Source organism: Mesoplodon densirostris, chromosome 3 (assembly GCF_025265405.1).
Source record: "Mesoplodon densirostris isolate mMesDen1 chromosome 3, mMesDen1 primary haplotype, whole genome shotgun sequence".
Classification (NCBI taxonomy): domain Eukaryota; kingdom Metazoa; phylum Chordata; class Mammalia; order Artiodactyla; family Ziphiidae; genus Mesoplodon; species Mesoplodon densirostris.
The window spans coordinates 149,181,986-149,204,831 of NC_082663.1; the positions used below are offsets into that span (position 1 = coordinate 149,181,986).

The 22,846-nt window shown below is 54.0% G+C and overlaps 1 protein-coding gene across 9 annotated transcripts in view; it reads left to right on the plus strand.

Moving 5' to 3' along the window:
* The window catches only part of PTPRS (protein tyrosine phosphatase receptor type S), a 102,617-nt gene extending 84,341 nt beyond the window's left edge, over positions 1–18,276 (plus strand). For 2 of the 9 annotated variants that reach the window (XM_060094394.1, XM_060094395.1), the window contains exons 14-34: positions 293–901; positions 1,354–1,451; positions 2,064–2,317; positions 3,200–3,293; positions 3,399–3,614; positions 4,103–4,260; positions 4,779–4,790; positions 4,970–5,082; positions 6,603–6,650; positions 7,857–7,954; positions 8,033–8,156; positions 8,741–8,916; positions 8,996–9,115; positions 11,916–12,070; positions 12,169–12,454; positions 12,678–12,856; positions 13,584–13,710; positions 13,796–13,921; positions 15,795–15,949; positions 16,141–16,276; positions 17,012–18,276. In XM_060094394.1, coding sequence (XP_059950377.1) covers positions 293–901; positions 1,354–1,451; positions 2,064–2,317; positions 3,200–3,293; positions 3,399–3,614; positions 4,103–4,260; positions 4,779–4,790; positions 4,970–5,082; positions 6,603–6,650; positions 7,857–7,954; positions 8,033–8,156; positions 8,741–8,916; positions 8,996–9,115; positions 11,916–12,070; positions 12,169–12,454; positions 12,678–12,856; positions 13,584–13,710; positions 13,796–13,921; positions 15,795–15,949; positions 16,141–16,276; positions 17,012–17,080 — 3,353 coding nt within the window. In that variant the 3' untranslated portion in view covers positions 17,081–18,276. The remainder of the gene's footprint in view (positions 1–292; positions 902–1,353; positions 1,452–2,063; positions 2,318–3,199; positions 3,294–3,398; positions 3,615–4,102; positions 4,261–4,778; positions 4,791–4,969; positions 5,083–6,602; positions 6,651–7,856; positions 7,955–8,032; positions 8,157–8,740; positions 8,917–8,995; positions 9,116–11,915; positions 12,071–12,168; positions 12,455–12,677; positions 12,857–13,583; positions 13,711–13,795; positions 13,922–15,794; positions 15,950–16,140; positions 16,277–17,011) is intronic. The other 7 variants (XM_060094397.1, XM_060094396.1, XM_060094402.1 and 4 more) reach the window with 7 other exon arrangements.
* Positions 18,277–22,846: the final 4,570 nt, after the last annotated feature.

Genomic DNA, 22,846 nt, shown 5'->3' on the forward strand with positions numbered 1-22,846 from the left:
CTGCCTGAATCACTGTTCCCCCAAGACCTCCCCGCGGCTCCCTCCCCCACCTCCTTCAAGTCTGCTTCTGAGCGAAGCCTTCCCAAGACCGCTTTTAAAAAATGGCAACCCCTTGGGAATTCCCTGGCGGTCCAGTGGTTAGGACTCCACGCTTTCACTGCGGAGGGCCTGGGTTCAATCCCTGGTCAGGGAACTAAGATCCCACAAGCTGCACGGTGTGGCCAAAAAAAATGGCTATCTCCCCCTGTGCTCCCAGGCTGACCCCGGCCCTGTATCCTCCCCCCCACAACAGTGCTGGGCCGCCCCACCCTGTCGGTGCAGCAGACCCCCGAGGGCAGCCTGCTGGCACGCTGGGAGCCCCCAGCCGGCACCGCCGAGGACCAGGTGCTGGGCTATCGCCTGCAGTTCGGCCGCGAGGACTCGTCGCCCCTGGCCACACTGGAGTTCCCGCCCACCGAGGACCACTACACTGCGTCGGGCGTGCACAAGGGCGCCACGTACGTGTTCCGGCTGGCGGCCCGGAGCCGAGGCGGCCTGGGCGAGGAGGTGGCCGAGGTCCTGAGCATCCCCGAGGACACGCCCCACGGCCACCCACAGATCCTCGAGGCGGCCGGCAACGCCTCCGCCGGCACAGTCCTGCTCCGCTGGCTGCCACCAGTGCCCGCCGAGCGCAACGGGGCCATTGTCAAGTATACGGTGGCCGTGCAGGAGGCCGGCGCCCTGGGCCCCGCCCGAGAGACCGAGCTGCCCGCGGCGGCCGAGCCGGGCGCCGAGAACGTGCTCACGCTGCAGGGCCTCAAGCCCGACACGGCCTATGACCTCCAAGTGCGGGCCCACACGCGCCGCGGCCCCGGCCCTTACAGCCCCCCCGTCCGCTACCGGACGTTCCTGCGGGACCAAGGTAGGCGCGCGGTGATCCCCGCACCAGAGCCGGACCGGGCCTCGCGCCCACCCCCACCCCAGCCCCCTCCCTCTCCCCCGCCCAGGTAAGTGGTCACTTTTCTGCTTCCTCGTGGATGCTCAAGGCCAGTCCAGACCCCGAGGCTCCGGCGTTGGCAAAGGTGGGACACACCTAGGTGGCACCGCCGCCCCCCTCCACCGCCCCCAGCCCACCCTGTCCCCCCCAACCCCCCTCCACCTCCGCCTTTTCTCTCCAGCTGCGCCGTCTCCCGTGGCAGGGACTTGGAACAGGCAGGGCCGGGCCAGGGCCAGGCAGTAAGGCCACGGGCACAGCGGACGACAGGGAGCGCCTGGGCCGCCCCCCACACAACCCCGTCCCCCCCGCTCCCCCCGCCCCCGAGCACTCACGGGACCTCTCCTTTGCTCTTTCCCGCCTGCTGCTGCGTGGCACAGTCTCGCCCAAGAACTTCAAGGTGAAGATGATCATGAAGACGGCGGTCTTGCTCAGCTGGGAGTTCCCCGACAACTACCACTCACCCACGCCCTACAAGGTGCAGCCTCCCGATGAGTCGGGGTGGAGCTCGGCCGGGGTTGAGGCCTGGTCTGGAGTTGGGGCTGGGTCCAGGGTTGGGGGTCAGCTGGACTCGCTGCCGGGTAGGCTCGAGGCTCAGTCTGGGGTTGGGGCTTAGTTTGGTGTCAAGACTTATTAGTCTGGGATCAAGGCTCAGTCAGAATTGGGGCCTAGCCTGGGATCAGTCCCAAGGGTTGAAGTTCAGTCTGGGTTTGGGGCTCAATAGGGGATTAGTGCTCAGTCAGAGCTGGGGCTTAGCCTGGGATCGGGGCTCAGCTAGGATTCAGGCTCAGTGTCTCAGTCTAGGCTCGAGCCTCAATCTGGAATTAGGGCTGTTTAAGGACTGGGACTTAGAGCCAGGACTTGGCAGCGATTGAAGCTCAGCCTGGGTTCGGGGCTCAGTCTGGGGTTGGGGCTGAGTTTGGGGTCAACACTTAGTCTGGGATCAAGGCTCTGTTAGAATTGGGGCTCAGCTGGGATTGAGGCTCAGTCTGGGGTCACAGTTGGCAGGGTCAGGGCTAAGTCTGGGATCCAGGCTCGGTCAGGACCAGGGGCTCAACCCAGAGCCCTGCTGAGCTGGCCCGTCCCACAGATCCAGTACAATGGGCTCACGCTGGACGTGGACGGCCGCACCACCAAGAAGCTCATCACGCACCTCAAGCCCAACACCTTTTACAACTTCGTGCTGACCAACCGCGGCAGCAGCCTGGGTGGCCTCCAGCAGACGGTCACTGCCTGGACTGCCTTCAACCTGCTCAGCTCTAAGCCCAGCGTGACCCCCAAGCCTGACTCCGATGGCTACATCGTGGTGTATCTGCCCGACGGCCAGAGCCCTGTGCCTGTCCAGTAAGCTCAACTCGCCCCCCTCAGGGATCTTGCACCCCTTAACCAGCCAGCTCTGTGACTGGGGCCAGCCGCTTGATCTCTCTGTGCCTCAGTTTCCTCACCTGTCTGTAAAACAGAGATCGCATCAGCCCCACCCCGTGTGATTCCCCTGAAGGTCCAGTGCTTCTCGTAGATGTTGTCGCTAAATATGGCCTCGTGTCTGCTCCTTGAGCATTCCCTGACGCCCCCATATGCCTGACCTACTGGTTCTAGGTTCCTAGACTGGTGGGGAGACAGAGCTGGACACAGACACTCTCAGTCCTATGGTGTGGCAGTGAGAGGCACCAGGGCTGAGAGTCCCCAGTAAGGAGAGGAGAACTCTGGGAAATAGGGAAAAATCGAGAATTACAAGACTGTGGGCATGGAAGCTGGGGTTTTGAAGGATGTATAGGAGTTTGAGAAATATACAGTTGACCCTTGAACAGCACAGGTTTGAATTACATGGGTCCATTTGTATGCATATTTCTTTCAAGAAGTACAGACCACAGTATTACACAATCCACAGCTGGTTGAATCCACAGATAGATAGAGGACCATGGATACAGAGGACCAACTGTACTTATATATGGATTTTTGACTGTGCAGGGGGTTGGCCCCCTTAATCCCCATGTTGTTGAAGGGTCAACTGTAATTGCACAGGGTAGGCTTTCTAGGCAAAAGGTACAGTATCATCAGAAGCCTGGAGGCTTGAATCAGGAACTATAGTCCTATGTGACTGGGGCCATATGCCTATTGTATGAGCAGAAGGGAAGATTCAGAGAGGGGCGGCTCCCCAGCTCAGCCCTAGATAGCATCCCTTGGTCATGCTAGTAGACAACACCCCATGATTCCATCTCCTGATAGGAACTACTTCATTGTGATGGTGCCACTGCGTAAATCTCGTGGTGGCCAGTTCCTGACCCCGCTGGGCAGCCCAGAGGAAATGGACCTGGAGGAGGTAAGAGCCTGGGGCCCAACCAGTGGGGCCCAGACATGTCCCAGCTTTCGTGAGCCCAGTTGCTCCCAGCCAGGTTCTGAGCAGCCCACATCTCTGTTCCCACAGCTGATCCAGGATATCGCACGGCTGCAGAGGCGCAGCCTGCGGCACTCGCGCCAGCTGGAGGTGCCCCGGCCCTACATCGCGGCTCGCTTCTCAGTGCTGCCACCCACCTTCCATCCCGGTGACCAGAAGCAGTACGGTGGCTTTGACAACAGGGGCTTGGAGCCTGGCCACCGATATGTTCTCTTTGTGCTTGCTGTGCTGCAGAAGAGCGAACCCGTAAGTCCCAAATGGTGTCTGCCCATATCGAGCCACACCCCCTGAGTGAGGCAGGCCAGTCCCTAGGGCCCTGACCTCAGAACCAGATACAGATCCTCCTAACTGTGGTCAGAGTTGGGCAGAGGGAACAGTTTGAGGTTGAGAGTATCCCATAGGGAAGGTTTGTTAGAGGAAAGGACTTTGGAACTAGGGCTCTGATGGATATGTAGGAGTTCGGTAAAGAAAGGGCATCCCACAGTTTGCATGTGCAAAGGTCTGGGGTGCAAGAGGAGCAAAAGGGATTTCAGAGTGGCTGAAACAGAGTGAGGAAGGGAGAGAGTGACGATTGGCAAGGGCCAGGCCATGCAGGCCACCAGGGTCAGGGTTCTTGGGAGCTGTAGGGGGGTTTAGAGTAGGGGATGGACATGGATTTGTGTTTGAGAAAGACCCATGTGGCCACCGTGAGGAGGACGGGCACTGATGGAGGTCCCCCCACCCCATTCCTGCAGACATTTGCGGCAAGCCCCTTCTCAGACCCCTTCCAGCTGGATAACCCAGACCCGCAGCCCATTGTGGACGGCGAGGAGGGGCTCATCTGGGTGATTGGGCCCGTGCTGGCTGTGGTTTTCATCATCTGCATCGTTATTGCCATCTTGCTCTATAAGAAGTGAGCCCCCTGCCCCGCCCCCCACTTGACAGGAGGGAAGGCTTCCTAAAAAAGGAGGGGGGTCTGGAAAGATCCAGCGGGGAACGGTCATCTCAGAGGATCATCGCAGAAGCCCTGTATGGTCCAGACAGGGAAACCAGGGCTCGAAGAAATTAAGCCACCTGATCAAAGTCACACAGCCTGGGAAATGGCAGGGCTAGTGTTCCAACCCAGCCAGTGATTTGACTCCTCTTAAGTCTCGCACTCCACTCGGCAAGATTTGGGGTGGGGGCTGCCTCTGTCCAGTTTAACGAGGTCACGTGGGACACGTCCCAGCTTAGAAAGAGAGGGCTGAGATGTTATTCCTTGTGGCGGGGGACCCACGCAGGAAGGATTAGCCCCATTTTCTGGAGGAGACCGAGACTCAGAGAGGGAAAGAAAGCCACCCACAGTCACAGAACAGGCCCTTGATGGCCAGCACACCCTCACCTGTCTTCTTTCCCCCCCAACTCGTCACCTATGTCTGTTTTCGGGAGCAGTAAGCCTGACAGGTAAGAACTGGTCCTGCCCTTCGGAGGCCAAGGAAGGGGAACTGGGGTGGCATCGTGCCTGTTGGGTGAGCGGGTGCCTGGCTGCTCCAGCCATTGCACACACGTCTGTGCGTGGTCGTGGGAACCCCAGTTGCGCGCAGCTGGGTCACATGTTCGCGTGTCTGCTTGCTCCTACAAAGTAAACGCAAGGACTCAGAGCCCCGCACCAAATGCCTACTGAACAATGCCGACCTCGCCCCCCACCACCCCAAGGACCCCGTGGAAATGAGACGCATTAACTTCCAGACGCCAGGTATGTGCTGATCCCAGGTGCCAGGGACGACAGCGACGGGGGAAGGGGAGAGGTAGCATAGGAAGAGAGGAAGCTGCCACCTCGGTGGATCCCGAGGACTGCCCCCACTGAACTGTGCTTGGTACGATTCAGTTCCTAATTCCCAAATTCCTCCGTGGCTCTGGGCTTGGAACTGTCATGGGTTGATTCTGCTTACAACCAACGGAGGCTTTCGAAGAGTTGCGTTTAACTGGTGGTTGCTGTCTTCTCTGGGAGCTTAAAGGACATCTTCAGACAAAGACAAAAGCAAAACTTTGCTGAATCCTCATTTCTTCTGGCAGAAAGAGCTCTGCTTCTGTTCACACCTCTAGTCTTAAGGCCACTCGGTGGTGGGTGTTAGGGTTTTTCCCAATCCCCAGGGATGTGCCCCTAGCAAGGTGTAAGAATTCCGCCTCCACCACACTCTTGTCTCTCTCCCCTCCATGGCCACAGATGCTCATGTTCTCCCTGCCTCTTTATAGTTCCCTGTAGGTTAATAGGATTCAGCCGAGTCGCCTGCCATGCTTGGTGGGAGAACTGAACCAGGACCTTGCCCTTGATCATCTTCATGTGCAGTGATCCTCTCATTCCCTCACCTCCTCCCTCTTAACGGGCTCATGCCAGCTGCTTCTCACCAAATAAGGAATTTTTAATTTAACTGATGGCTGCTGTTCTCCTTATGAGCTCACAGCATGGTAACGTCTGTCTCTCTGCTTGCACCCAGCTCTTCATTTCTTGTCTCTGAACTCATTCATATTAACTCTTTCCAACCAAATGGAGATTTAAAAACATTTATATTGAACTGATGGCTGCAGTCCTCCTGAAGGGCTCATGCATATAGCCTTGCATGCTATTCCTAATATATTTATTTGTCTCTCTTTTCTGCTGCTGGACTGTCTCATGTTAGTTCCATGTTTATCCAAACAAGGATTTTGATCATTTATTTTAACTGATGGCTGCAGTCCTCCACAAGAGATCATGAAAGGTCTCATGGCACCCCTAATGTACTCCCTTCTCTTTTCTGTCTCTGGACTAGCTTATATCAATTCTGTTTCCATCCAAATGAGGATTTTAAATGTGTATGTTTAAGTGATTGGTGCTGTCCTCCTTAAAGGTCCTGGCATGGGCCCGTATGTCCTTCCCCTGCCCCCAAGTTTCTCCCTCACCATCCTGCCTCTCCTCCAAAATCCCCTCTGCTGACCCCAACAGGGGATCCAAGGCCAGGTTGGTCTGGGGGGACATGTTGATTGATAGAAGAACCTAAAACTTTGGGATCTTTCCGAAGTCACAGCTGAAAATCAGGACTGGCCGATGTCCAGCCGGAGGGATGCACAGCAGCTGCTGTTGGTTCTCTGGTTGGGGCCCAGGCGGCCGTGTGTCCCTCACTTGTTGCTCTGCCCTTTGCGTCTGTCCGCCGGCTGCTGTGCGTGCACCCAGCGAGGGGCGGGGGGAGGTGGCCTCCCCGCGTGTTTTCATTTATTTATTGTTTGCTGTTTCTGCAGATTCAGGCCTCAGCAGCCCCCTCAGGGAGCCGGGGTTTCACTTTGAAAGTTAGTTCCTGTGTCTCTCTGTTCTTAGCTTCCTTTCGCGCCTGTTTGTTTTCATCCTTGGTTTCTCCATCCCGCCTCCTCTCTCTCTGCCCACCTGTCCTGCGCTGGCTTCTCGGCAGGGGGAGGGGGGTGGTCTGCCAGGCCCTGAGGTCGCGGGTTGTGACTGTGTGTGTGTGTGTGTATGTGTGTGTGTGTGAGTGTGTGAGGGGTGAGGGAGAGAGAGCGAGCGAGCGCAGGAGTCTAGGCGAGACATGTATGTACATGTAAGTATCGCCCATGTGATAGGGGACCCACCAGTCAAATGGACACCAGCCTCAGACCCCTTAGATGTGGGCTCTGGGGCAGCACCCGGGGTCGCGGGGAACACGCAGGGGCTCAGAACGACAGCTCTTCACCATCTGGCTCAGCACGTCTTTATCGGTTTAACACCAGTGCTTCGGTGCTGGCGCATAGCTGTCAGCCTCCTTGTAGCTGCAGAGCGAATGTGTGAGCGCATGCGTGGCCACCAGGCCCCAGGAGAGGAGAGGACAGGGGTCTGGCAGGCTCAGATATGGGGAGGAAAGAGCCAGGCCCACCCCACGCCCTCCAGCCACCCTCCCCGGGGGCTCCAAAGATAAGGGACGTCACCATCCCATGTACCAGATGAGAAAATGAGCCTTCAGAGGTCAGGGGTTCGTGGCAGCTGCCCCACCATCCAACACACACATACCCCGTGTCTCCCCTCCCCGGTCACTCAGCTCCACCTGGCAGAAGACTTTTTGGTCCCTCTGATCCCCAAGGGGCTGAAAGGGGTATCGGCCTCCCACCCCTGCCCCAGGGATGGTATTTCCGAAAGCCCAGCCAGCTGCATCCGCTTCTTCATCTCTGTGTCACTTGCCTGCTTCTTGCCACGAGGCACCAGGAGCTTGAAGTTCTGGGCGGGTTGACCCTCCCCCAACCCCTGCATCCCCAGCTGGTTGCGGGGGGCACTGGGAGCTGGGGCTCAGCCCAGAGCCGCCGCCTCATGCTCCGCCCTTCAGCCCCACAGGCCTGGGGTCCCTGCCCCCACGGGGGCTGCCCTGAACCTTCCCCTCCCCGCCACTCCCTCTAACTGCAGCTCGTCCATCGCAGACTCACACTGTAGAGCACCCCTCCCCGCCCTCCCCGCCGGCCCCCGGGCTGGCCCCCGAGTGACCGGCCCCGCTGTTGGGTCTTCTCTTCCTGCAGGCATGCTCAGCCACCCACCCATCCCCATCGCGGACATGGCGGAGCACACAGAACGCCTCAAGGCCAACGATAGCCTCAAGCTCTCCCAGGAGTACGAGGTGAGCTGGCCCCCACCTCCCACTCTCCTGGGCCCACAGACACCCACCCTGACACCCCCTGCCTCCCCTTCCCCGCAGTCCATCGATCCGGGCCAGCAGTTCACGTGGGAGCACTCCAACCTGGAAGTGAACAAGCCCAAAAACCGCTATGCCAACGTCATCGCCTATGACCATTCTCGTGTCATCCTCCAGCCCATTGAAGGTAGCACGCGGGGCCCCAGGCTCCATCATGCCCAGCCTCGTTCCACAGAGAGCGCATAGACCCCATGCCTCCTCTTGGCCACGGGGCCAGGCCAGAGTGGACTAGCTAGGAGACAGGTGGGGAGACTGAGGCCTGGTCCAACGCTAGCCAGAAGCCACTGGGAAGTTTTAGATATGTATTTAACTGATGGCCACTGTCCATTACATATTTCCATCTATTCCTCTACGTCAGTGACGCTCATCAGGGCAGTTCCACCACTCGGGACATTTGGCAATGTCTGGGGATGTTTTTGTTGTCACAGCTTAGAGGAAGGGGGTGTTAGTGGTATCTAGGGTATAGAGGCCAGGGATGCTGCTCAATAACTTGCAATGCACAGGACAGCCCCCAGCATAGAATGATGTGGCCCCAAATGGCTATAGTGTTGAGGTGGAGAAACCATGAAGTACATGCCGCACGATTTCCTTTGGGACAGATTGGGGCAGTCCAGGAGGGCTTCCAGTAAGTGGGAAGTGGTGGACCAGGTGGAACCAGCCTAGAAGGACAGAGTGGCCCCACTGATCTCTGGCTTCTCACCCCGGCCGTAGGCATCGTGGGCAGCGATTATATCAACGCCAACTACGTGGATGGCTATCGGCGGCAGAATGCATACATTGCCACGCAGGGGCCGCTGCCCGAGACCTTCGGTGACTTCTGGCGTATGGTGTGGGAGCAGCGCTCCGCTACCATCGTTATGATGACACGGCTAGAGGAGAAATCACGGGTGAGGCCTGGACCCTGTGGCCCCCAAGCCCTCAGTCGGCTCCGGCCCACACTCACCTCTGTTCTCTTACCTGGTACAGATCAAATGTGATCAGTACTGGCCCAACAGGGGCACGGAGACCTATGGCTTCATCCAGGTCACCCTGCTGGACACCATCGAGCTGGCCACGTTCTGCGTGCGGACGTTCTCCCTGCACAAGGTGGGGCCCAGGCCGGGACTGGGGGCTCTGGGGAGGGGATGATGGGGGTGGAGGAGGAAGACGAGCTTCTGCCCTGGGAGCTCCCCATGGGACAGAGAGGAAACCATGTTGACCCAGGCTGACCACATTCTCGGGTGGCCCACTTCATGGATGGGGACATTGAGACTCAGAGGGGAACAGCTCTTGTCTCCAGCCACAGCAGGAGGACAAACCAGCAGAATCCTCCTTAGCAGGGAACCTGCTGTCCCCTTGCCATCAGTCATCCTGCCCCACACACCAGGTCTTCCTTGCTCTCTGGCCTCACCCAGCCTGGGTTTATGGCAGGTTCCTGGCAGGGTCTTGGCCATGCACTCAAGGGGCTTCCAGTCTTGGATGGAAGACACAGTGGGCAGTCGAGACTGGGGCAGGGGGAGTCTTTAGATCCGTATTTAACTGATGGCTGCTGTGCATAACATGGTTCCGTGTGTTCTTGTACATCAGTGGTTTTCAGTTGGGACATTTTGCCATTCAGGGGACATTTGGCAATGTCTGGGGGCACTTTTAAAAAAATTTTTTATTGAAGTGTAGCTCATTTACAATGTATTAATTTCTGCTGTACAGCAAAGTGATTCAGTTATACATAAATATACATTCTTTTTCATATTCTTTTCCATTATGGCTTATCACAGGACATTGAATATAGTTCCCTGTGCTATACAGTAGGACCTTGTTGTTTATTCATTCTGTATATAATAACTTACATCTGCTGACCCCAACCTCCCACTCCTTCCCTCCCCCAACCCCCTCCCCCTTGGCAACCACAAGTCTGTTCTGTATGTCTGTGAGTGTGTTTCTCTTTTGTAGATAGGTTCATTTGTGTCATTAGATTCTGCATATAAGTGCTATTATATGGTATTTGTCATTTCTTTCTGACTTCACTTAGTATGGTAATCTCTAATTGCATCCATGTTGCTACAAGTCGCCTTATTTTGTTCTTTTTTATGGCTGAGTCGTATTCCATTGTATATATGTGCTACATATTCTTTATCCATTCATCTGTCAATGGACATATAGGTTGTTTCCATGTCTTGGCTATTGTGAATAGTGGTGCTATGAACATAGAAGTGCATGTATCTTTTTGGATTGGGGTTTTGTCTGGATATATGCCCAGGAGTGGGATTGCAGGATCATATGGTAGCTCTGTTTTTAGTTTTCTGAGGAACCTCCATATTGTTTTCCACAGTAGCTGCACGAATTTACATTCCCACCAGCAGTGTAGGAGGGTTCCCTTTTCTCCACACCCTCTCTAGCATTTGGTATTTGTGGAGTTTTTTAATGATGGTCATTCCGACCTGTGTGAGGTGGTACCTCATTGTAGTTTTGATTTGCATTTCTCTAATAATTAGCGATGTTGAGCACCTTTTCATGTGCCTATTGGCCATTCGTATTTCTTTGGAGAAATGTCTATTTAGGTCTTCTGCCCATTTTTCCATTGGGTTGTTTGTTTTTCTTGTCGTTGAGTTGTATGAGCTGTCTGTGTATTTTGGAACTTAAGCCCTTGTCGGTCACATTGTTTGCAGATATTTTTTGTACGTTGTCTTTTTGTTTATGGTTTCCTTTGCTGTGCAAAGGTTTGTAAGTTTAATTAGGGTTCCATTTGTTTATTTTTGTTTTTATTTCTAGTGCCTTGGGAGACAGGGGACACTTTTTAGAGTCATGCTGGGGAGTGGAGGTGCTCCTGGCACCACAGTGTTCCCCTGGCCACCAGCCAGGGCCTCTCAACATTAAGCATACATCTGGCCAGGTGCCAGAAGACGGTCAACGGACACGAGGGAGTATGGATTTTCAGTTGATTCACACCTGAAGCACACACTGTGTGTCAGACCCTTACCTGGGCATCAGGACACCCAAAGTGTCCTGTTCTCATGGGACTTACAGTCTAGTGAACAAGACACAGACAATAAATATGTAAAATGACAGGAAATCTTACACATAAAACAGGGACGAATAAAATGGGTAGTGGAGGACCTAGAGTTGGTGAGGAAGGGAGGAGATCTGGGGTAACAGCATTCCAGGCAGAGGGCACAGCCTGTGCAAAGGCCCTGGGGCCGGACTGTGCCTGGGGTGTTTTAGGAACAGCCAGGAGTCCTGTGTGGCTGGAGCAGAGTGAGCGAGGGGGAGAGAGGGAGGAGGGGAGGGCAGGGAGGGGACGGGGCAGGTCGTGCAGGACTCTGTGGGCTGCAGGGGAGACTTGGGCTTTTACCACCAGGGAGGGCTGTGGGCAGAGGAAGCAGAGGAGGGGTGGGACCTGACTTGGGTGCTCACCAGTGCCCTCTGTCTGCTGAGGGGGGAATAGACTGCGGTGGGGATGCCGGGGGACCAGGGTGACTGCTTTGGTCTGGATGGATGATGATGGGGCTGGACCAGGGTGGTCACCATGGAGGGGGCAAGTGAGAAGTGGGTGGGCTTGGGGTAGACTTTGAAGGCAGAGCTGACGGTGCTGACTGATGTCTTGGATGTGGGAAGGCAGGGGAGGGGAGTCAAGGGCGACTCCTAAATTCCAGCCTGAGTGCATGGAAGGATGGCACCGCCATCAGCTGAGATGGGGGGAAAGGGTTTGGGGAGAAAGTGGAGGGCACAGTGCTGGCCACGTTGAGCATGAGATGCCAGTGAAACTCCCAGGCAGAGACACCCCCAAGCCCCGGGGCAGCCGGGCACCTGAGTCAGGCATTCAGAGTAGTGGTGGTCTGGAGGCGTGAACGTGGCCCCCAGCATGTGGGTGGTGGGCTGCGGTGACTGGCGGTGTCCCTTTGGCCCCCAGAACGGCTCCAGCGAGAAACGGGAAGTCCGGCAGTTCCAGTTCACGGCGTGGCCGGACCACGGGGTGCCCGAGTACCCGACGCCATTCCTGGCTTTCCTGCGGAGAGTCAAGACCTGCAACCCGCCGGACGCGGGCCCCATCGTGGTCCACTGCAGGTACCCCTGTCCCAGTCCCCGGCTCCCCGCTGCGCCCCGCCGCACCTACCCCACCCTCTTGCCCGGGGGGCCCCTGATGACCCTGCCTGTCTCCGCAGCGCTGGCGTGGGCCGCACGGGCTGCTTCATTGTCATCGACGCCATGCTTGAGCGGATCAAGCCAGAGAAGACGGTGGACGTGTACGGCCACGTGACGCTCATGCGGTCCCAGCGCAACTACATGGTGCAGACTGAGGACCAGTACAGCTTCATCCACGAGGCCCTGCTGGAGGCCGTGGGCTGCGGCAACACGGAGGTGCCTGCCCGCAGCCTCTACGCCTACATCCAGAAGCTGACCCAGGTGGAGCCCGGCGAGCACATCACCGGCATGGAACTCGAGTTCAAGGTGGCCTGGGGGGTAGAGGTTGCTGTGGGCCGGCTGGGGGAGGGGGCTGAGCGGGAGACCAGAGTTAAGGGGACCAGAGGGTGGGGGCATTGGTGTTCCCCTGCCTGCCAGGCCCCTGTTAGCGCCCTGGCTGAAAACACACAGCCCAGCCCATCCCTGGGGAAAGCAGGTTCCCAGCTGGAGGCTGTCCTGATGGTGGCCCCCTGTCCCCTCATCCCCACAGCGGCTGGCCAACTCCAAAGCCCACACATCCCGCTTCATCAGTGCCAATCTGCCTTGTAACAAGTTCAAGAACCGCCTGGTCAACATCATGCCCTACGAGAGCACACGGGTCTGTCTGCAGCCCATCCGGGGCGTGGAGGGCTCCGACTACATTAACGCCAGCTTCATTGATGGCTACAGGTACCTGCCCCTGGCCACTGCAGGGGCCCTGGCCTTTGCTGGGCGATGCTAAGGCTCCAGGAAGGTCCCAGCCCTGCCCTCGGGGGGCCTCCAGTCTTGCATGGGAGAGAGCTAGACAGACCTTGCGCGTCTCAGTCACAGCTGAGGTGGAGGGAATCTTTAGACATCTATTTAAGTGATGGCTGCTGTCCGTAACATGGTTCTATCTGTCCTTCTCTATCAGAGGTTCTCAATCTGGGCAATTCTGCCACCCAGGGGAAATCTGACAGCATCTAGGGACGTTTGGATGGTCATAACGGGAGTGAGGGAGGAGGATTACTGCTGGCATCTAGTGGGCAGAAGCCACCAGGGTACACAGAGCACGGCCCCGTCGCAGAGAATCATCCAGTCCCGAATGGCACTCGTGCCGAGGTTGAGAAACCCTGGCCAAGGGGGGCTGTTCCAAGGAGGGGGTACTGCCTATGCACAGCCCTAGGGAGAGCTTGGCCTGTGCAAACAACGGAAATTAGTTTAATGGTGCTTGAGTGCGGGCAGAGGAGGAAGGCAGGACGGACAGGTCAGCAGACAGTCCTGCAGCCTCCTGGAGAAGCGGGAATCTATTCTCAGGCCGATGGTTTATCCATGTGGAAAATGGGATTATTTGGAGGGTTGAACCAGACAGGGAGGGAGATGATGCCTGGGCCGGGGGTTTCCCCGTGGCCCTGGGCTCACACACCGCGCCCCGCAGGCAGCAGAAGGCCTACATCGCCACACAGGGGCCGCTGGCGGAAACCACAGAGGACTTCTGGCGCATGCTCTGGGAGAACAACTCAACCATCGTGGTGATGCTGACCAAGCTGCGGGAGATGGGCCGGGTGAGCCGGGGGCCACGGGGGGAGGGGCAGGGGCCGGGCCAGTGGCGGGGGGCAGGGCTGACCACGGCGGCCACCTCCCCAACAGGAGAAGTGTCACCAGTACTGGCCGGCCGAGCGCTCCGCCCGCTACCAGTACTTCGTGGTAGATCCGATGGCGGAATACAACATGCCTCAGTACATCCTGCGGGAGTTCAAGGTCACAGACGCCAGGGTGAGTTTGGGGTCGGAGAGCTGGGAAGGACCAGAACCCCAGGCGGGACCCTACAGGCTGCTCACCGTTCCGCTAGTGGTCTGGAGAGGGCTTCCCTAGTTGGGGGTAGAAGCAAAGGCCCAGGGGAAGGAGAAGCCCCCAGGGCTGGTTGGAAGAGGAGTGAGTTGGCCAGTTGGACAGTCACTTCCACCACCCCATGGCCTCCCCGTTGGAGCATGCGTCACACCACTCACTAGGGAACACGGCCCAAGGCCATCGTGTTAAAGGGAGTGAGTGGGGCGTTTCCCCGGAAGCAACAACCCATGGAGGGTAGTAGTGTTAGAGGGCTGAAAGCGGGCTGGGGTAGAGGTAATGGATTGATGGTGCCGGATGGTGGTCGACGGAGCCGTAAAGGGAAAAAAGCGGAGAATCCACGGGTGGCATGATGGGGTGTGAGAACGTCAGTCAGGATGTTGCCAGTGGATGGCAAAGCCTGATGGATAAAGAGCATCATTAGTCATCATGCGTGGGTAGTGCAAGATGGCGCCATTGGATTGGTGGAATGGGGGGATTGGAGAATCAGTGGAAGATGCTGCTGTTGGGTGGTAGTGGAGGAGGGTGGTAAACAACGATGGTGTTGGACAGGAGGAAGGTGGGACTGGAGATTGGAACATATGGATAACAGGATGGAGAATGCCAACAGAACATGGTACTGCGGGTTAGTGAAGGGTGATGTGTTATCAGCAACGGGTGGAGGAAGATGAGATTGGAGAGGGCAGATGTCTGGCCAGTGGCGGATGGAGACGATCAGTGGGAAATGACTGGAGAGAGTAAAGAATGACAAGCATTCAGCGATCAGTGGTAGTAGACAGTGCTGTTGATGGTATAAGGTAGAGGAAGGTGGGGTTGGAGGAAGGAAGCGTTAGGTGGTGGAGGATGGAGACCATCAGGGTAAGATGGCATCACTGGGTGGCACCATTTTGATGTAGAGACCGTGACTGGGAAGAGGTAGATGATGAGTAAAGGAGGGCGGTGAACGTCAGTGGAAGATGGTCCTTAGAGGGGGAGGAGTGCTGAATTACCAGGGACGGGTCATGGAAGATGGTACCATTGGGTCGTGATGAATGGAAGGTGGCAGAGAGCCATGATGTTGGACCCTGCTGGGTCGTGGGAAGATGGGATGGGCGAGAAGGATGGTTGAATGGTGGGGATGGAGTACGTCAGTGGGAGGTGGCATCATGGGATGCTCAAGGACTGTGAGTTACCCGCAGTGGATGGTGAAAGTTAGGAGGTAACGGTGTTGGGTAGCGCGGGTGGAAGGTGAGCTTCCAGTGGTGGCTGGTGGAAGATGGCGCCCTGGGGTGGTGACGGATAGTAGATGATGGCGCTGGTGGGTGGTCGAAGACAATGGGCAGTCAGTGGTGGGGGATGGAGGATGGCACCACTGGAAGGTGAGGGTACGGGGCAGTGCTCTTGTACTCTGAGATGGTGCAGAGTGGAGGATGCCAGGGAGCTGGAGAATGGGACCAAGAAGGGCAGATGTTGGGTGCACTCTGGGACGGCACAGGATGGAAGATGGCGGACAGCAGTGGTGGATGGGATTGGAGCTGTGCAAAGAGGAGAAGTTGGGGGGTGGGGGGTGAACGATGGCCATATGAGGTGGTGTCACTGGGTGGTGAAGTTAGAGGATGGTGAGGAGGATGAGCATGGCATCCTTGGGTGGTGAAGACGACATTAGAGCATCTCAGTGAAAGATGGTGCCATTAGACAGTGTAGGACAAGGAGGAAAATGGGGTGGAGGATGGGACTTTGGCAAGGGTGGGAAAACAACCACGACCGCCAATGACCTTGATAACAAGACTGGGCTCTCTGTCTCTCTCTCTCTCTGTTCCAGGATGGACAGTCCCGGACTGTCCGGCAGTTCCAGTTCACGGACTGGCCGGAACAGGGCGTGCCCAAGTCAGGGGAGGGCTTCATAGACTTCATCGGCCAAGTGCACAAGACCAAGGAACAGTTTGGCCAGGACGGCCCCATCTCTGTCCACTGCAGGTGAGCTGCTCCCTGAGCCCTGGCCCATGGCCCGGCTAGGGAAACCGAGGCCTCATGAGGACAGCCTCAGGCAGTCCCGTTTGGGCTCTTTCCATCCCTGGGAGGCATCAGAGCAGGAGGGATGGGAATTGGGCAGTTAGGTCAGGCTCCCCCAAGCACCCACCCCTGAACTCCCACACTGTCCCCAACAGTGCCGGCGTGGGCAGGACAGGTGTCTTCATCACGCTCAGCATCGTGCTGGAGCGGATGCGGTACGAAGGCGTGGTGGACATCTTCCAGACGGTGAAGATGCTGCGGACCCAGAGGCCAGCCATGGTGCAGATGGAGGTGAGGGCGGGACGGGAGGCGGCGGCTGGGCCCCATGCCGGTGCTGGCCCAGGCCTCTGTTTTCTCCCCTGTGAGATGAGCACAGCCACCCTCCACTCTCTGGGTGCTTGTGGGTGGAAGGTCCTCAGCCCCTCCTGCTTTGGGCTGACCCAAGAGTAAGCTGAAGGCCAGAGCTGAGAAGCATCCCTTGGAGTGGGCAGGGATGCGTCCATCCCGGCCCCAGAGTCACAGCAAGGTCAGGCTCAGCCAGGACCCTGGCACGGGCCGCAAATCCTGAAGTGAGGCCCAGAGCAGGGAGGGACTTCCTGCCATCGAGTTCACATGGGACATTTTAACAATGTCCTCCAGGGACTTCCGTGGCGGTCCAGTGGTTAAGACTGCGCTCCCAATGCAGGGAATATGGGTTGGATCCCTAGTTGGGGAACTAAGATCCCACAGGCCGTGCGGCACTGCCAAAAAAAAAAAAAAAAAAAAAAAATTAAAAGCAAAAGAAAAACCAACATCCTCCAAACTCTCCCGTGTCTGGGGAGACAGAGCTGGAGTGGCAGCCTGCCAGCCCCGAGGGGAGTGTCGCAGGGCATGGCCAAGCAGCCGCGGCCTAAGAGAGGAGGAGGCAGATGAGGAGGGGAGAGCCCAGCGAAGGCGCAGGCTGCTCTGGGGGTCCCGGGGAGCCCTGGGAGGCTTCAGAGCAGGAGAGGCGCTGACAGAGGCCCACCCCTCCCCTCCTCCACGCAGGACGAGTACCAGTTCTGCTACCAGGCGGCTCTGGAGTACCTCGGGAGCTTTGACCACTATGCAACCTAGAGCCTTGTCGGCCCGGCCCGACTCCACCGGCCCCGACGCCTCCTGTGCCGGGCGGGCCCCGAGGCCTGGACCCCGGTGGCCGGGGCAGGAGGCGGCGGCCGCGTTTCTGCAGGGTCCCAAACCCCCGCGTGGCCCCAGCCACCCCCTTGGACCGGCCGCCGCCTTCGCTACTCGGCACATTCCTCATTTCCTTCCAGAACAAGATTCCAAAACGAGAGATTCCGGGGTGGGGGGAGGGGGGAGGCGGTGAGCAAACGGGCGGGGGGTTCTTCCCCAGAACCGGAGGAGGGCGGGGGCTGTGAACTTGGCCCTCGTCCTTCCCCGGGGAGCCTTCCTGCCCCACAGCCTGGAGGGCGCCGGGGATGGGGACCCGATGCAGCTCTCTTTCGAACGCAGTGTAACTATCCAGTGACATTTCCTGTTTTTTTAAATAGTGTATTTTTTTTCCTTTTTTTTTTTTTAAAGAAGAAACAAACGGGGGAAAAAAAGAAGACAGTCAACGAATTTAAAACGAAAAACTTGGCTTATTCCTATTCTGTTCACAGACAGTCTATTTTTTCACTGTAGCAGCCGTTCTTGTGTGCCAGCTGTGTTGGCAGGCGTGCGTGGGCTTAGGCTTGCCCCTGTGGCTTGCTTTTTTTTTTTTTTTTCCCCCCTACCATCTAAAGGTGTGCCTCACTCAAGAATAGGACCTTTTGCTCCTGATTTTTCTTTTTTCTTTTTTTTTGCTTCTTTTATAATGAAATTCTCAGACATATCCAGGAGGGTGAGGGTGGGGAGCAGGGGGACTCAGGCCCACCAGCGTGAAGTCTCGAACCCACGGGCTGGGCGCTGCCACAGAGGAGATGGCAGCGACCCCCTCCCCGCAGCCTCAGCCCCCATCCCCCGGTCTCCCACCCTGAGGAGAAGGACTGAACAAAACAGGAGGTTCTCACTTCTTTGGGGAGAGAGAGGCCATGTGCTGCCCCAGATCAGGGACCCTTTCCGCCCCCTGGGACCATGGGGCAAGTTTTGGGGCAGAAGGATGGGATTCCCCACCCCTACCCCCACCCCTGAGCAAGTAAGTTTTTCTCTTTGTACAAGAGCAGATCTGCCGTTGCTTTCAACACTGTTTATTCAAACGGAAGCAGCTGGGTGGTTTTCCCACCTCTGTGTATGTAGATAAATCGACTTTGTATTAAAGGAAGATCGTCTGACCCCGGCCAGTGGTGGAGTCTTTGTCAAGCCCCCACCTCGTCTACCCCATCTCCCTGGGGCAGCCGGGGGCCTGGAGAGCTTGAACGCAAACCCCAAGCCCTGGCCCTGCAGGGGCTGCCGCATTGATAATAGTTACTCTTGTTGATAACTGTGACCACCACTGAGCATCTACCGTGGGCCAGCCCTCTGAGGTGGGAGTCAACCCAATTTATAGATGAGGAAACAGAGAGGGCAGGCGCCAATGCAAAGTCACACGGTGGTTTGAAGTGGACCTGGGATTCATACCCCAGCCAGTCTCATCCACAGCCCACAGAACAGTGAGTGATAAAGCTGAGTTCATGGAGGGAAGAATTGGGTTGGGAGCACTATTCTTCCCCACGCTGTAGGGCACCCAGTGAGTGGACCCTACTCTGAGCCAGAGTCAGACCCTGGAGGATGGAGGGTGAGCCATTCTGGGTCTACACCCATGCTTGGGTCCCTTCCCCATCTGGCTTAAGACCCTGAGATGGATGAAAGATTCCCCCTGTTCTCACAGAGATGCTCCAGGGATGAGAAGAGGGTCTTAGGGAAGGGGCCCAGCCTAGGAAAGAGTGGGGTCATCCCTTTTAGAAGCAATCAAAAAAGTGATCACCACCAGTAATAAGCTTAGTCAAATAGATTTACTAGACCCTATATCCCCACCCCTAAAATTCTCAAACACATATGGAACATTTATAAAAATCAGCATTAATAAAAACCAGCAGTGGAGATGTTCATAAATTTCAAGAAACAGATATTAGATAAGATAACCTGATCTTGGCCCCAGGATTAGACTCTGTAATAAGTTAGATTCCCCTGAAAAGGCCTACAATGAGAAATTTTAAAAACATGTTTCTAAATGAGGCATGAGTTAAGGAATCAACATAGAAATTACAAATTTTTGAAACTGAACAATTCAGATAGTACATTATGTAATGAAACCTGTGGGATGCAGCCAAAGGGATACCCAGAGGAAAACATAGCCTTGAACATGTTGATAAGAAAACAAATTCTGAGAACAAGTCAACTTTTAAAATATATGAACCAAACTTTCAGTTCAAGTAACTCATTGGGCATGATTGAGGTTCTTCTGCATTAACAGAATTAAAAACCTTTCTTTAAAAACAGCATAATAGATAAGTCTCAGGCAAGTACAGTCAAGAAAAGAGAGCATCCAAATCCAGGAAAAGGGGGGAAAACATTAACCACAGATTGAGGCTTTTTTTAAATTGTGAGATGAGTATCAGGGGAGACAAGCAGGAAAGACAGTAGAGAGGGAGGGATAGTGGGAGTGATAGCAGAGCTGACATGGGGAAAAAGTCCCTCACTCCCCCCTTGTGGGATGGTGGGAAGAGCAGGCAGTAAAGAGAGGAAGGTGAAGAAATAGCATGTAAAGGACTACATCTAGTAGCCTCTGAGTTCTGAATTCAAGAAGTCGTGGAGGGGTCCTCCTCTTAGTAATAGCCTGGGGGACCAAAGGGATAGAAAAGTCAGAGTCTAACCCAAGCCTGGTCCTACCTAAATTATCCAAGACTTTATCAACAGGCTTCTCTGCCTATAGGACTAATACTCAGTCCTTAAAGCCCAGTACTAAAAGCTCCTCGAAGAAGGCATCTCTTATTTCCCTTCTCTGCTTCACTCAAGCTCACTGAGGCTAAGGTGTCTGAATAGGATCTGCCTTGCCCTCCTTGAGTGTGTGACCCTTAGCTCTGAGGTTCCTCCCTTGAGATGCTCATGGCTATAGTTGGGGTAGGTGGTGGCAGACGGATTTATCTGACGAATTCCTGGAACAAGAAGGCCCTGAGGAATTGCCTCAACCCACTAACAGGAACACCAAGACTCTTAAGCATCTCCAGTTGCCTTGACCCTCCATAGGATTCCATAACATCCATCCCCCATTTATTGAGCACTTACTATATGCTTAGCTCGTACAATCTCAATCCTTCTGACAATGCACCAATGGACAGGTGGGAAAACTGAGGCTCAAAGGAGCCAGGTTTCTTACCCAAGATCACCCAGATGGTAAGTAGTGGAATCTGGACGTGGGCCCAGATCTGGCCAGTTCCCACAGTGATAGAAAGTTCAAGACATCTAGGAGCTCCTCCAGACCACAGGCAGCATCAGCACCAAGCTGAGAGGGACAAGGTCCTAAAACAGAGCCCCACCTCCCATCAGCAAGGACCTATGAGGGGCCAAAGCATTCTAGTGCTCTGGAAAGTGCAAATACCCTAAATACACACTTTGTCCATAACTAATAACATCACTTTGAAATGTTTAAAACTAAAATACCCATGAGGAGAAATGAACAGAACTACAGTGATGCTGGATGCTGAAGCTAACTCAGAAATGGAAAGACCAAACTGACAAAATAATAAGGATCTTGAGGAGATGAATAATTCAATAGCAAACGTGAGCAAATAGATATGTACAGGACTGTGTGCCCAACAAATAAAGAATGTATGTTCTGTCCAAACACTAAGAGCCAATCACCAAAAAAAAGGACCATGAATTAGACCATAAAAAAAAAAAAAAAAATTCAGGCTTCACTCACTAGCCACCATGCAATAAAATTATAAATCAGTGATGACATGTAGCTCCTCAAATTTACACAGGTGGAAGTGTTAAATGAGTTAAAGATAAGCCATATGTAAATTACAAAGCATTTAGAACAGAATAAGACAACTGCAAATTAAAACCTTTGGGATGTAACCAAAAATGTACTCGGAGGTAAATTCAAAGTTGTAAGTGCATTTATGGAGGGAGGGAGATCACTGCATATAAATGAAATATGTAGTCAAATAAAGTACTCAGGGAAAATACGTAGCCTTATATGAATTTATGAGGAAAATAACTGAAAATAAACTAGTTAAGCTTTCAACTCAAGCACCCACAAAAGGACAAATAAACCCAAGGAAAGTCAAGGGAAAACATTAAGAAAATCTGAAATTAATGAAATGGGAAACTACAGTAACAATAACAAAATAATATAAAAAGCTGGATCTTTGGAAACACCCATAAAAGAGGAAAACCTTTGGCAAGAAGACAGCACAAATAAATGTTAAGGATGACAGAGGAACCAACAATTCTTACAAGGGAAATATTTTAAAGGATGAGCATATACTACATATATACAACTTTATACCACTAACTGTATAAATGATAAAATTGGAAAAAATCTAAGAAAACCAAGTCATTAAAAAGTGAATAACCTTCAAGAACATGGAAATGATGGTCAAAGATCTAGCCGCCATACCAGGCACCTTCCCAGATGGTTTTCCAGGTGAGTTTTGCCAAATCTTCAAGAAAAAGATGATTTGAATCTTTTATAAGCTATGTCAGCTTACAGAGGGAAAAAAAGAGATAGTACTCAAACTGTACAGGACAAGCCAAGAAAAAAAAATCTATCCCACTCATGTGCCTAGATTCAAAAAGGCTAAGAAAATACTAGCAATGCAAATCTAGCATCTCTTCAAAAGAATAGGATGTTATGACTCAATAGGGAAGGATTTATGGAATGCAAGGATGGTTTAACATTAGAAAGCCCACTCAGGGTTTCCCTGGTGGCACAGTGGTTGAGAGTCCGCCTGCCGATGCAGGGGACACGGGTTCGTGCCCCAATCCGGGAAGATCCCACATGCCGCTGAGCAGCTGGGCCCGTGAGCCATGGCCGCTGAGCCTGCGCGTCCGGAGCCTGTGCTCCACAACGGGAGAGGCCACAACAGTGAGAGGCCCACATACCGCCAAAAAAAAAAAAAAAAAAAGCCCACTCAAACTAAAGTTAGAATAAATTGCTACCTTGGAGAGCAAATTGACAGTATCTAGTAAGCTGAAAATGTACATAATCTTTCGACTTAACAATTCCACTCCTACACATCTTACAGAGACTTGTCTTGGGCAGATATGGCCAAGGAGACATGTAGAGGTTTGTCCATAGTGGAATTATTCGTTTTTTTTTTAAAAAGGACACTGTATAATACATTTTTATTATAAACAAAAAATAAATTTAAAACCTGGAAATAATATTTTTATTTTATAAAGGATTGGAATCAACTTAAATATCCACCAGCAGGAAGGGGGTGTGGAGAAAAGGGAACATTCCTACACTGCTGGTGGGAATGTAAACTGGTGCAGCCACTATGGAAAAACAGTGTGGAGGTTCTTCAAAAAACTAAAAATAGAGTTGCCATATGATCCAGCAATCCCACTCCTGGACATATACCCAGACAAAACTATAATTCGAAAAGATCATTCACCCCTATGTTCATAGCTGTACTAATTACAATAGCCAAGACATGGAAACAACCTAAATGTCCATCAACAGATGAATGGATAAAAAAGATGTGATACACACACACAAACCTAAATGTCCATCAACAGATGAATGGATAAAAAAGATGTGATACACACACACACACACACACAATCTAGAATATTACTCAGCCATAAAAAAGTGAAATAATGCCATTTGCAGCAACATGGATGGACCTAGAGATTATCATCCTATGTGAAGTAAATCAGAAAGAGAAAGACATACTGTATGATATCACTTAT